Below are 15,430 nucleotides of genomic sequence, written 5' to 3' on the forward strand. Positions count from 1 at the left end.
ATTTACTTCTGGTGTTTTATTCTTTTTGATGCAGTTGTAAATGGAATTGTTTTCATAATTTCTTTTTCTGGTAGTTCATTATTAATGTATAGAAATACAGCAGGTTTTATATTTTTCAACTTTACTGAATTCATTTATTCTACATTTTTTTTTATGGAGTCTTTAGGGTTTTCTCTATATGTCACCTGCAAATAACAAGTTTTACTTCTTTTCCAAATTGCATACCTTTTATTTTTTTTTCTTGCCTGATTGCTCTGCTAGGACTTTCAATCTGATGTTGAATAAAAGTGGTGAGAATAGGCATCCTTGTCTTACTCCTGATCTTAGAGGAAAAGCTCTCAGCTTTTCACCATTGAGGTTGATGTTAATTGTGGGCTCATCATATATGGCCTTTATTATGTTGAGGTACATTCCCTCTATACCTGCTTTTTTTGAGCATTTTTATCATAAATGAAGGTTGAATTTTGTCAAATGCTTTTTCTGCATCTGTTAAAATGATCACCTGACTTATATCCTTCATTTTGTTAATGTGGTGTACCGTATTGACTTATTTGGGGATATTGAACCATCCTTGAATCTCTAGAATAAATCCTACTTGGTCATGGTGTGTGACCCTTTTATTGTATTGTTGAAATTGGTTTGCTAGTATTTTGTTGAGGATTTTTACATCTGTGTTCATCAGAGGTATTGACCTGTAATTTTCTTTTCTTGTGGTCTCTTTGTCTGGTTAAGTTACACTGGTCTCATAAAATAGAGTTCCCCATTTTGTTTTTTGGAAGAGTTTGAGAAGGATTGGTATTAAGTATTTTTTGAATGGCAAAATTCACCAGTGAAGCTTTTATTTGTTGGAAGATTTTTGATTATTCATTCAAGTCTCCTTACTAGTAATCGGCCTGTTCAGATTTTCTATTTCATCATGATTCAGCCTTGGTAGGTCATATGTTTCTAGGAGTTAATCCATTTCTTCCAAATAGGCCCAGCATTTTGGTGTATAATTGTTCATAGTAGTCTCTTGTGATTTTTTTGTATTTCTATGGTATCAGTTGTAACATCCCCTCTTTTATTCATTTCATACTTAAATATGAGGCTAAGGTTCCTAGTTTTCAAGGTAGAAAAGATCTGTAGAGAAGACTTAATAGTGTAGCAGGTAATTCAAATCAGAGGAGAAAAATTTTGATTATCTATCTTGATAATTAAAGCTTAAACTGGTCTCGTTGCTATTTAGTGCCTTGAGTTTAGAGAATGTGACCCTCTGAAGTAAGTAGAAAAGTCTCTCAGGAAAGTAGAAGAATGAGAATGGATTCTTGGTTCACAACGGCCAAAGGTGTAGTGAGTGTCTAATATACTGCAAGAGAATTTCTTAGCTTTGATTTCCTCTGAATTTCCCATTGGTAGTTGTATTCACTGCTTCTTCATTCCTGCTTATATAAATGGTTGATTGGTCCAGCACAAGAGAGGAAATCCTCATCATTATCAGTTCCCTCTTTTTATGCTTGTATTGATTGGCTTTTCACCAGAGTGGCAATCAACTAATTACTCTTTGAGCATTCAGGTACTTTTCATGTCTTTATCAGCCATGTACACTGTAGCTCCAGTCTGAGTATGTTTATCTAAGAAAATATACAAGTCCTTTAGGGCTTAGGAAGAAAGAATCTAAAGCAGATTCTAATGAAAGCCATTTTTGAATAAACTGGAGATGGATTATTATAAGAATCTCCTGGAAAGTTTTAGAAATAGAAATAATTAGAGCAAATGTGTAAAGTATATGGAGAATCAATATTGACTTTTCTGCATTGGTGTGAGTTTTTGCTATAATTGGCTCTGTAAGTTTCTTATGAATTGTAGAGTTTAAGGAACAATCTGCACCATATATATGATAGAATGCTACTGAATGCCGTACTAGATTGGTGCCTGCATCCATCTGTGTCGTGCACTAGGGGGCATTAAAATCACAAAGGATCTTCAGATACATATTTTTCAATTTGGGAATATTTTCAGCAGTGAGTTCTTGTCCTTATTCTTCTTATACTAAGTGCACAGGTGTCTGTTGACAGCCTATATGTCTATTTAATTTGAAAAGAACTGTCTTTTCAGCCATACTCCTACAAAGAGGAAATTCGTCCGTCAACAGTGCCATATTCAAATGCAGAGGATAACGATCTACATAATCCCTCCAGTACTCCTTTCATGAATTTCCTTGCCCATCTGAGGAAGATGCGTCATTTATGGATGTTTATTATAATTTCTCATACTTACCCTGAGGATTATCATCTGTGATCCTCAGATTTGTGGAGTTCTGCTTTATTTAAAACGGCACCCAGAATGTGTGGGGAGTTACGGTAGTTATTTCAAAGGTTATCTTCTTGCTGAGATAAGAATGTACTGGCCTTCTATTGATTGTGGAATCATTGAGAATTATAAAAGGAACAAATTTTCCCTGTTTTGGTCCCATATGATGAAAATCATGTCCTGGTAAAACATAAACTTCTTCCATACTACTGAAGTATGAATAAGCAATATTTGAATGTTGATATGTTAAATTCATAGTAAAACTTTTATATTCAGATTATTTCAAAGTAGGTTTCCTATTCCTTAGACCTTTACTCTATTCTGATTTTGTATTATTATTAAGTTTTTATTTAAATTCTAGTTAGTTAACGTACACAGTATAAAATTGTGTAATACTAGTTTCAGATGTACAATATAGTATTTCAGCACTTCACCACTTGGTGCTCATCAAACTTTTATATATATTATACTAAAATCTAATGTCTTGATGAGGTTGAAATTTAGTTATGTGATAATTTTAAGAAGTTTTAGAACAGTTCAGATTTTCCATCATAAAGCAGATAGAATATGTACATATTATTTACTGATACATCTTTCTAGGTGTCCATTTACTCGTATCCTCTTCTTTTATAATATTAAGGTCTTCAAACTGAAATCAACACTTTTGAAATGTTTCCTAATTATGTATTAAACTAAGGATAAAGTTAATAACATGTGAGCCCTTTCTTTATGTGCAGACAATCAGGATGGCTGGGATGGCAAACAAGAAAGTGAGGAACGGCTTTTTGGGAGCCAGGAAATCATGACTGAGAAAGATATGGAATTATTTCGTGATATCCAAGAACAAGCACTGCAGGTAAAGTTGGATATGCAGAGTGGACAATTAAATACTTTGGTCGTGAATGAGAAACAGGATTAATTGTATTGGGATAGAGCAGTAAGTAACAGCAATTTATTCATCCATCTGATCTGCAGACAGATGTGGTTTGTGCATATATGTAGTTCTGCTTGTTAAGGTATTCCTTTTAAACATTGTGACTTCTTTGGTTTTGCAGATAAACAGGTTGCTTCTGACTACCAGTATTAAATGAGTTTGGTGTATTTATTTTCTGTCTTATGTATGAAGAAGAGTTTGGGATTTGACCAACAAACAAAAACCAAGCTCCTTTCAAGTGATAAAACACCCATTTTCATTACTTCAGTAAATATTTATTAACTGCTTTTGCCTTGATCCTTTGGGACATGAAGCAAAATATAAATGTATAGACAAAGAACCTGATTAGGCTTCAGATGCTGAAGAAGCCAATGTGAATGACAAGATTCCTTCTCTCAAGTATAGTCCTGGAGAGACTAAATGAATAATTTCATTCATGTAAAAAGTTTAATTATAGGGTACATGGTGTTTTGGAAGAATAGGGAACAAGCATTTGTCTAAGCCTGGGGAGGTCAGAGGATTCGTTGATGGGAAATACTATTTGAGCTGGTCTTACAAAGAATATATAGGAATTGATCCAGATGACAAGGAATGGGGTCCTATATAATCAAAAGGACCAAAAATGCAAAGACTTGAAAATGGGAGAAAACAAAGCATGTTTTCACTAACTTGTGGGAATAAATTTCCACATAGGATAAAGAACACTGGGTGTAGATAATGACAAGGGATGAGATTGGAAAAGCACAGGGCTAGATCATAAAGGCTCTTCTATGTTAAGTTCATTTATCTTGTGTTTTTTCTTTCTTTGCCACCAACTCACTATGTTAGCCAAGTTGAGTTCTATCTCTTGTCTTGAAAGTAAGAGTTTATAGTTTTATAAGCATGACACTGGGGATTCCTGTTGTGCAGGTGAAATTCTTGGGATTAAGAAACCTATTTGTGCATAGATTGTTTATGTAGATCATTCTGTGAGTATTTTTTAAAAATAACAATATGAATAGTCAGCAAACATTTACTGAGCATTCTACAATCTTGTGATTTCACAGAGTGTTAACTTTGAGTCAGATAGATCTTCATTCAATTTGTAGTTTGTCATTTACTAACTTCTACTTTGGGAAGGTTGTTTAACCTCTGAAAGCACATTTCTTTTCCTACCAATAAGTAAAACAAAGTGCTATAGGTACTATAGTAGAAATTCACATGGAGTTCAGTGGGAATTCAAAGAAGGAATTAGTAGTTCCTTTGAAGAACTTTTTTTACTGATTAAGTTGCAGACATAATGCTAATGTCCTTTTACTCTTACTTATTTGTGTGTATTTCCTAAAAACAAGGACGTGCTTGTACATGACCACAGTACGATCATCAAATCAGGAATTTAACACAGATAAAGTATATTATCCAACCTGGAGGTTTTATTCAAATTTTAGCAGTTATACCACTAATGTTCTTTTATAGCAAAAGGGGGAAAAGAAAACAACTTGCCCTGGTTCGTTTTATCTAGTCTAGGATCATGTGTTTCACTTAGTTGTCATGTCTCCTTAGTCTCCTTTAACTTGGAACAGCTCTTCAGTCTTTATCTTTCATGATCTGGACAGTTTTGAAGTGCGCAAATCATGTATTTTGTAGACTGTCCATTAGTTTGTGCTTGTTTTATGATTCATCATGATTAGATTCAGGTGATCTACTTTTGGCAGAAATACTATAGAGACGATGTGTCCTCCTCTCTGCATGTTATCAGGAGGTATGTAGTATTAATTTGTCCTATTACGAATGATGTTAACTCTGATCACTTGGTTAAGGTAGTATTATGCCATGTTGCTTCCCTGTAAAATTATTTTCCTTCTATAAATATCTTGCAGCAATACACTTTGAAACCATGTAAATGTACCCTATTTCTTATCAAACTTTTATCCACTAGATTTAGCATACAGTGGTGATTTTTGCCTGAAATTGTTGCTTTGTTGGTTATTAAACAGATGATATTCTAATTTCATCATTCCTTTTATGTCTATTAATTGGCATTCTAGTGTAAGGAAGGTCCTTTTTTCTTTCCATTTATTCATTTCATTTAGACTTGAAGATTCTTATGACTTATAATTTGTTGCTATCAATATTTGTTTTGATGCTTAAAATTGTTCCACATTTGGGTAGGGGAGCTTTTTCAAGCCTGCTCCTGTGTCCTTTTGACATGGCTCTGTCATTTTTTTTTTTACTTTGTCCAGTTTGTTCAACTCTTTTTTTTTAATTGAGATAACTGATATATAACATTATACTAGTTTCAGATGTACAACATAATGATTTGATTTTTTTTTTTAATGTTTATTTTTGAGAGAGAGAGAGAATGTGTGTGCACAAGTGGGGCAGGGGCAGAGGGTGAGGAGGACAGAGGATCTGAAGCTGTCTCTGTGCTGACAGCAGAAAGCCCAATGCAGGGCTCGAACTCCCAAACCATGAGATCATGACCTGAGCTGAAGTTGGACACTTAACCAACTGAGCCACGCAGGTGCCCCAACATAATGATTCGTTGTTTATATATATAATCATTCTTACTTACCTTTGACCACAGCAATCTGTTCCAGGGTCTTATTGTTCTGGCTGTCAATTTAGCCATTTCTCTAAGAATCCGTGGTTTCTTTTACTGGAGAATGTGAGTAAATGGCAGTTTTGCCCTTTCACTTGCTCAGGTCCAGTGAGATATTATTCTTGATTTTTTTCTCTCTCTTTTTCTATCTCATACTCCATATTTAATTCATCAGGAAATCCTGATAGTTTCCACCTTCAAAATATATACAGCTTATGACTACTTCTTACCACTTCCACATCTACTACCTTAGTCAAAGCCACCATTATCTCTTGATTGGGCTAGTGTAATATCTCTATACTAATTTCCTTGCTTCTACTTTTGTCCCTCACCCCAGTCTGTAGTCCATATTCTTTATACAGGGCCGAGAGTAAATATTTTCTTTTTTTTTTTTTTTTTTTTTAATTTTTTTTTTAACGTTTATTTATTTTTGAGACAGGGAGAGACAGAGCATGAACGGGGGAGGGTCAGAGAGAGAGGGAGACACAGAATCTGAAACAGGCTCCAGGCTCTGAGCTGTCAGCACAGAGCCTGACGCGGGGCTCGAACTCACAGAGTGCGAGATCGTGACCTGAGCCGAAGTCGGCCGCTTAACCGACTGAGCCACCCAGGTGCCCCAATATTTTCAAACTTCAGTTGGATCATACCACTTCTTTGCACAGAAAATCTTTAATGTCTTTCAGTCTTGCTTAGAATTTTTAAAACCAAAGTCTTTATCCTTTTTTTTTTTTTTCCTTTTTCTTTAGACCCAGTATCATCTTGTGCCTGCCTGTTTCTTTAGCTACTCCCCTTGTTCTGGCCCTTGTTCACTCTACTCCAGCAACAGGCCTCCTGTTTCTTAGACACACCAAGCACTGTCCTGCCTGGGAGCCTTTTGTACTTACTGTTCCCTCTGCCTGGATTGCTGTTCCTCTAGTCTAGATGTCTAGTTGGCAGGGGTTGGAATAATAGGGTTGCAGAAAGAAAGATTGATAGAAAGAGTTAAAAGGGATGCTGAGGCCAAGTGGAGACAGTATAAATTTGTATCAACAGTAATCTAACTAACTGTGTGTTTCTTGCACATTTTATTAAACTTGTGATTGTCCATGTGTATATCGGCACCATGGAAATAAACAGCTAGATATTTAAATTCTAATTGGTCCTTATTTTCATTGGCAGTGCACTAAAATTCTTAGGATGGTGGTATTTGTCCGTGAGGTTCATTCATTTAGTATTCATGTGCCTGGCATGCTATGAGAGCTGTAGGGTGAACAAAAAGACATAGACTGTGCTTTCACAAAGCTTTCAGTTGCATAAGTAAGACAATAGACAATCATATAAATAAATCTGTAATTACAAACTGATAGCTAATAGGAAGAAAATAAAAATGCAGCAAGAGATTATAACAGGAGCTTCCTGATCTAGATTGCTGGATATTGGGATTCCTCTTTTAGGGAAGTAATAATTTACACAGAGACTGACACTTAAAAGATGAGTAGAAGGTCAGCAAGGCAAAGAGCTAGAAAGAAGAAATGTTCCGGACATAAGGGTACTGCTTGTGTAAATGTTCTGAGGTACCTAAGCACTTGGTAAGTTTGAGGAACTGTAAGAAGGCCAGTATAGCTTGAGTACGATGAATAAAAAAGCCATATAAAATGAAGCTGGAGAGAGAGATTGAAGAGGTAAGTTAGGATTTGGGTTTTTATTGTAATTGTGGTAGGAAACCATTGAATGATTTCTAGCAAGGAAATAGCAGGATCATATTTACATTAAAATTTGTTTTTTCCTGGGGTGCCTGGGTGGCTCAGTCAGTTGAGCATCAGACTCTTGATTTCGGCTCAGGTTATCATCTCACGGTTTGTCAGTTTGAGCCCTGCATCGGTCTCTGTGCTGGCAGTATGGAGCCTGCTTGGGATTCTCTCTCTCCCTCTTTCTCTGCCCTTACCCTGCTCATGTTCTTGTTCTCTCTCTCTCTCTCTCTCTCTCTCTCTCTCTCTGTCTCTCAAAATAAATAAATTTTTTTAAAAAATTTTTTTCCTGGCCACTATATGAAGAATGGAGTGGAATTAGGCAAGAGAAGGCACAGAAATCAATTTAGAAATCAATTTATTGGCTTTTTCAATGGTTCAACTGAAAGAAGACAGTAGCTTAGACTAGAGAGATGGCAGTGGAAATGGGAGAGAAGTGGATGGATTTAGAATATATTCTGGAGATGGAATCAGTAGAGCTTGGTGATAGATTTGCTGTGTTGTTTGAGGGAGCAAGAGAACACTAGGGTTGACTCCCATGTTCTCTGACTTCATGAAAGTGGGTTGAAACCAATTTTATTTTATATATTTTTTATTCTCATAGAGCTTACCATCTCATAGGAAATGTGCCCAAAAAGCAAATCCAGTATTTGCTTTTGAGTGATTTTATTGAGTAATTAGGTTTTGTGTGGTGCATTACCTAAGTCAGTCAAGAATTATTGAAATGTTTATAAAAAGGGGGCCCTATTAATTGGTTTTGATTGTTTTTTGTTTTGTTTTGTTTTAGTTTCAGGAGAAGTAAGAATATCATTTACCTGGTACTGTGTTTCATTAGCTATACAATGAATATGTTCATAAAAAGAAAAAAAAAGAGCCACCTCTGAAAATAAAAGCATGAAAAATTAGCAGTATAAGCTTTTGTTATGGAATTTTTTTTACAGTAATCTTATGGACTTGGAGTAAATGGTTTTTTTGAGTTCCACCACCAAAAAGAAGCATTTGTATTTGGCTCATCTCATTGGAGCATAGCAACCTTTCTAAAATACATACAATGATTTTTACGTAAAATGTCACCAAAGAACATGTTATATTTCCATGTTAATTTTAATGCTAATTTTGAAGAATTTGTGTGTGTGTGTGGTTGTAGAAAGTTAACAGAGCAATTTTGAAATCTATGTGGGCTATTAAAGTATTTTTTTTCTTTGCATAAAGAATTGAACATTTATTAGAAATGGAATAAACTAGGTTCACCAAATCTCCTAACCTCATAAGGATTGTTATTACCGTTTTACATATGAGGAAACCAAGACTTTTAGTTGAGTGACTTTCCTAAAGTTATGTAACTAGTAATGGCAGAAGTGGAATTTGAACCCAGGCCTGTATGGCTTCATATTTTATGCCCTTAATGATAATAATATCCATATTACCCTGTTAAAAAATGTTATGGAGGCATCAAAATCATAAGGCATGTGCATTTATGCAAGTAGGGCAAAGTACATAGGAAGACAAATAGCAAACAGTGACATAAGATTACCAGTTCATGTAAGTCATTGCTGTATTAAATGATACAGATTGTTCCATGTGGCAACAGTATATACTAAGATGAGTAAGAGCTGGTGTGATCTGAGATGATTACAGAAGAAACAGGCATAAAGGATGATTCAGATTTAGGTAAATGGAGAGAATGAGGGCTTCCCAGGTAGAGTAACCAGCATTAAGTTGAGCTTTGAGGAATTAATGACAACTGTAAATGCAAGAGACGTTGTGATTATTGGTCCCATGAAATCAACAAATACTTGTGGGCCTAATATGTGCAACTCACATTGTGGAGTTGATGTAGAAAACACAATAGCTGCTCATAAAGGTGTCACAATACAGGCAGTCCTTGCTTTGCACGTCACTGTGTTAATGGAAACATGTGCCTATTAGAATCGTGTCCATTCTTTTTTTTTTTTTTCATTTTTTTTAATTTTTATTTTTTTAAATTTTTTTTCAACTTTTTTAAATTTATTTTTGGGACAGAGAGAGAGACAGAGCATGAACGGGGGAGGGGCAGAGAGAGAGGGAGACACAGAATCGGAAACAGGCTCCACGCTCCGAGCCATCAGCCCAGAGCCTGACGCGGGGCTCGAACTCACGGACCGCGAGATCGTGACCTGGCTAAAGTCGGACGCTTAACCGACTGCGCCACCCAGGCGCCCCTAATCGTGTCCATTCTTTATACATTGCTGTGGTGACTGATATTTGATCTCAGTTTAGGTATTCTTATGTTTCAGTTAACATGGCACCGTGTAAAGTAAGAACTGCTTGTGGTTTAGTTTAATACGTAAAACAGTGAACTTTTGTTGGGCATTGGTAAGAAATATATTGAATTAGTAGTATAGGGCTGAAATTTGGAGGGCTTTAAAAGCTAGAAAGAGGACATTTGTCTTGGCATGCCAGGATTTTAAGGTAACCCCATGACTGCTTTTTTGTTGTTAAAATGATTTCTCTTTGGTACTGGTGAAATTAGAGATGAGGAGTGGGAGATTGTTTTAGTGTCTTAAGCCATTTGTTAAGTTACATATTAAAGGCTAGTTAATTGTATTTTGAGTTCATTCATTTGACAGTTTAGCACGGTTTTATTGAGTATTTATTAAGATCCTGGTTAAGAGCCTAGGTATTAGAGATAGCCTGAACAGATCCAAATCCTACCTCTACTAAGTGACCTTGGTCAAACAAGTTACTTAATAGGTTTGTTGAAAGGATTAATTGAGTTGATATTTGCAAAGTGCTTAGCATGCCATTCACGTAGTGAGCACTAAATAAATGTGAGCTTCTGCTAGTTATCTTAGTGGTAAGTGCTAGAAATACTTAGATAAATAGGAAATGTGTCCCTGTTCTCCAGTTGAAGAGTCCTTTATAAATAAAGCCATGTGGTTAGTAATAGTATCCTTTTACTGTGTGTCAGGTACTACATTCAACGTCATATATAAATTTTGTCATTTAGTTCAACCTTGTTACTTGTTCCTGTTTTACAGATGAAGGAACTGAAGCTTTAGAAGGATTGTCTTACCTAGAATTATATAGTTGTTGGTATCAGAGTCAATATTTGAACCCACAGTCTGACTTCTGATCCATAACTCTTAATTTCTAGTTCATGGTCTGCTACCATAGAGATAGGCATAAGATGAAATGAGAATGAACAGGAAGGCATCTGTCTAGGGATGTTAGGGCAGCCTTCATAGAAGAGGTGCTATTTGAGCAGGCTGTTGAGGGAATGAGTAAGAATTTACTATTGGGCAAAAGGAGGAAAGCATTTCAAAAAGAACAATTTGAGTGTGAGAAAGCATATTGAACCCTTGGAGCTGCATGTAGCTTGTTTGGCTGAAGTTCAAGTAAGAGATGAGATTGAAATGGTAAGGACAGACCAGATCACAAAGTTCCCATGGTCCTTGTGAAAAAGTTTGCACTTTCTTTTTTAGTTACAGTAGCTCTTTAAAGTAGCTAAATAGCTCTTGAATTGAAGACTTTTTAAAAAGAGTGACATGATTGTATTTGCTTTTAGAAACTCAACTTTAGTGATTCGGTAAGCATTGGATTGACGAAGACCTGGACAAGGACATCTACCAGTCTGATGATTACAGTAGTCAGAACGAGAAGTGACTAGGACTGAATGAAGGTGGAGGAGATACAGTAGCAGAGATTTTGAGAAAGATTTAGGATAGAATGCGAAAAATATGGTGTTGGGAGTTGGGGTTGAAGGAGAGGGCAGAACCAAGTAAGCCATTGTAAGGACTATCGCTTTTATTTTGAGTTAGGTAGGAACTCTTGGAGGACTTTGAGTAGAAGAGTGACATAGGTTTTAAAGGATTACTCTGGCTTCTGTGTAGAATGAGGGGAAAATACAGACTGTGAGAACTTAGGAGGCTATTAGAATTATCCAAGTAAGAGATACAGTGGTTTGTATCATAGTGGTAGTGGTAGAATTGGAATTCTGATTATGTTTTGAAGGTGGTAGACCATTAGATATGCTGATGGATTGGATGGTTATGAAAACCAGGAATCAAGGATGATGCTAGAGCACAGTTGGAGGAAGGAGTTGCTGTTTGCTGAAATGTAGAAGAATACCGGAGGAACAGGTTTGAGGGGGAAAAAAGATCAGGAGTTTGATTTTGAGCGCATTAAACTTGAGCACATTCAGGAGAGGAGATATCAAGTCGACAGTGGGATAGTATATGTCTGGAACTCAAAGTGCAGGTCTGGACTGAAAATTTAAATCCAGGACTTGTTAGCAAGTTGGTGGTACTTAAAGAAATGAGGCTAGATGAGGTCACCAAAGAAAAGGAGAGACCTTTGAGAAGTCCCTTTTTAGAGATTGGAGAAACTGTGAATGGCTAGGGAAGGAGGAAAAAACTTGGAGATATTGGTTCCTTACAAGCCAATTGAAACAAAATGTTTCAAGAAGGAAGGAATGGAAAATTATGCGGATAGGTCTGAGGACTGAAAATTGACCATCAGATTTAGTAACATGGAGGTAATCTTGAGAAAGTTTCCATAGTGAGGGAAGGGGAAGATGAAAATATAATTGGAACTGGTTTGAGAAAGAAAAGAGAAATTGGTTATAGAAGTAATATGGGGCTACTATTTTGAGGTGGTTTGCAATGGAGGGGAACAGAGGAGAATATTTGGGTGAAGATGTGAGGGCAAAAGAAGGTATCCATTTTTTTTTTTTTAATATGGGAGAAATAGCAGTAGTTTTTATGCTGATAGGAATGATCTAGTGGATAGAAATCTGATGATGCAAAAGAGGGAAGGGAAGATTGTTGGAATGTAAGAGAGGATGTCATCTAATGCACAGGTGAAAGCGTTGGCTTTAGATGGGAGCATAGACCATCTAGACATAATATTAAGGAAAGGTAGGCTATGTGGGCACAGAGGGTAGACATACAGATGTGGCCTTGGAAAGCTTTGGAAGTTCTCTTTTGATTGCTTCTTAGTTTTCTAGTGTAGTAGAAAGCAAAGGCATGGATTGACAGTGAAAATGGGGTAAGAGGTGTGTTGGAGGCTTAAAGAGATAGGAGAAAGTATAAAAGAATTTTTTAGGAGAATTGAGAGAGTGAATGGAGTTAGAGAACCATCAAGGGCCCGTTTGAGGTCAGTAGTTAAGAATTACAAATTACAAGTTAAGGGGCGCCTGGGTGGCTCGGTCAGTTAAGCAACCGACTTCGGCTCGGGTCATGATCTCCCAGTTTGTGAGTTCGAGCCCTGAGTCAGGCTCTGTGCTGACAGCTCAGAGCCTGGAGCCTGCTTCGGATTCTTGTGTCTCCCTCTCTCTCTCAGCTCCTCCTCCACTCGTGCTCTCTCTCTTTCAAAAATAAACATTAAAAAAATTAAAAAAAAAAAAAGGATTACAAATTCAGGGGTGGCTGGGTGGCTCAGTTGGTTAGGCGTCCAGCTTAGGCCCACATCATGATCTTGTGGTCTGTGGGTTCGAGCCCCGCATCAGGTTCTATGCTGACAGCTCAGAGCCTGGAGCCTGCTTCCTGTTCTTTGTTTTCCTCTCTCTCTCTGCCACTTCCCCGCTCGCAGATTCTGTCTCTCTTTCTCTTTCGTAAGTAAATAAACATTAAAAAATTTTTTTGTTTAAATTACAATTTGAGTCTAGTCAGCATGGGTTCTGTGTTTTTCTCTGACCATATCCAGATGTTGGATTATGTGGAGAACTGAATTTAACGAGAGTTGAGATTTTGTTGTTGAATTGGGAGAATATCAGGGAAGTTAAGGATATATGTAGGCAAAGATGAAGTATAGTAAAAGACCTTGGAATTTAAGCTGGATAAAGAGAAGGAGGGCATATGGAGAGTGAAAAACTGGTAGATCATTGGATTATAGGTCCTGTGGAAAGAAAGGGTAAGAGGGTTAAAGACAAAATCCTAGATTTTAATCAGTATTTAATGGTAAAGCAAAGGAGATGTCTGAGTGTAGACGAACAAAAGAGACATAGGAGAAGAAAGAGACAGAAGTAGCCTGGAATCACATCTACAATTCTGAGATCTGGAATCCTGAAAACTTAACAAAAAATTGCTGTGGCAATACATTGTTGTACAACCATCACCATCATCAGTCTCCAGAATTTGTCTTCCCAGACTGAAACTCTGTACCCAATATACCATAATTTCCCATTCCTCCTTTGCCCATCCTCTGGCAATCACTATTCTACTTTGTGATTTTGAATTTACTGTAGGTAGGTCTCAATGGAATCATAAAATATTTGTCCCTTTCTGGCTTATTTTACCTCGCATAACTTCTGTAAGGTTCATCCATGTTGTAGCATGTGTCAAAATTCCCTTACCAGAATTTATATATATATCACTTGATATATGTATATACCATGAACGTTTATGCATTCATCTGATGGACACTTGAATTCCTTTTACCTTTTGGCTGTTGTGAATAATGCTGCTGTGAACATGGGTGGACAAATACCTGTTGAGTCTCTGCTTTCAATTCTTTTATATATTGCTGGTTCACACAAAAATTCTGTTTAATTTTTTTTGAGGAACTGCCATACTGTTTTCCACAGTGCCTGCATCATTTTACATTTCCACCAGCACTGCTCAAGAGTTCTAGTTTTTCCACACCCTCTCCAACATTTGTTATTTTGTTTTTGTTTTGTTTTTTTGATAATATCCATTGTAGTAGGTGTGAAGTGGTATATCTCAAATGCATTTGCATTTCTCTAATGATAGTGATTTTGAGCATCTTTTCATGTGCTTACTGGCCATCTGTATATCTTCTTTGGAGAATGGAAAAAATTATAATTCATTTTGCAGTAAGATCTCATTTACCTAAACAGAACTGTTGGCAAAACGTGGTGTTAACTGACATGAAACTATACATATTCTTTACTTACCCCATTTAATGTGAATATTTCCTATGCTTTGCTAAAGAAATACTAGTTTGGGGGCGCCTGGGTGGCTCGGTTGGTTAAGCGTCCGACTTCGGCTCAGGTCATGATCTCACGGTCCGTGAGTTCGAGCCCCGCGTCGGGCTCTGTGCTGACAGCTCAGAGCCTGGAGCCTGTTTCAGATTCTGTGTCTCCCTCTCTCTCTCTGCCCCTCCCCTGTTCATGCTCTGTCTCTCTCTGTCTCAAAAATAAACAAACATTAAAAAAAATTAAAAAAAAAAAAAAAAGAAATACTAGTTTGTCTGATTATGGAATGTTGCCCCAAATCCTACTGGGATTTCAGATACATATGTAATACTTCTCTAACATTGGAAAAATTCAAGATTCCAAAGCACATTCTGTGCCAAGGGTTTTGGATAAGAGTCTGTGAACTTGTAGCTTCACTTCTTTGGAAAACTAAATTCCCGTTCTAAAAACCATACACAGAACTTTTGGAATTCAGAACATTAATTAATTGAGGGTAGTGCATCCTTTGTATCTCACCCCTCCCATTTTGTTCTTTTCTGTCTTTATTCTTCACTGTTGATGCTGCTTTCCTGAAGTTTTTTGCCTCTTAACTTCTCTGAGCCTTTTTCCCCATCTATGAAGTGGACATATTGTTTTCGACTTTGAGGAACAGATTGTGGGGATTAAATGAGATAAACAATATAAGGCATAGAGTCTGGCATAGTATCTGCTCCACAAATGCCGATTCTCTTTATTCTCTTTTTTCATGCTGTCTCCATTTGGGAGCGTGTGAACTCATCCTTACATATCTCTTTCATCATGCAACTTCTGATCCCTAATGAACAGAATTATTTTTTATTACAGTGTTTCTATAGGAAAATGTTCAGATACTAGAAGACATCTCTTTTCTCTACACTTCATATTCTGATACTAATAATAAGGGTATAGTCTTACCCTCTATTCCCACTTCAAAATGCCATTTTCCCGTGAGGAATGGAAAGGGT

General features: G+C 36.7%; 1 protein-coding gene across 4 annotated transcripts in view; it reads left to right on the plus strand.

The window, feature by feature from the left end:
• KAT6A (lysine acetyltransferase 6A) overlaps nucleotides 1-15,430 on the plus strand; it is a 113,556-nt gene that overhangs the window by 69,391 nt on the left and 28,735 nt on the right. For all 4 annotated transcript variants that reach the window (XM_042934746.1, XM_042934749.1, XM_042934747.1 and 1 more), the window contains one exon: nucleotides 3,027-3,145. In XM_042934746.1, coding sequence (XP_042790680.1) covers nucleotides 3,027-3,145 — 119 coding nt within the window. The remainder of the gene's footprint in view (nucleotides 1-3,026; nucleotides 3,146-15,430) is intronic.

Source organism: Panthera leo, chromosome B1 (genome assembly GCF_018350215.1).
Source record: "Panthera leo isolate Ple1 chromosome B1, P.leo_Ple1_pat1.1, whole genome shotgun sequence".
Classification (NCBI taxonomy): Eukaryota; Metazoa; Chordata; class Mammalia; order Carnivora; family Felidae; genus Panthera; species Panthera leo.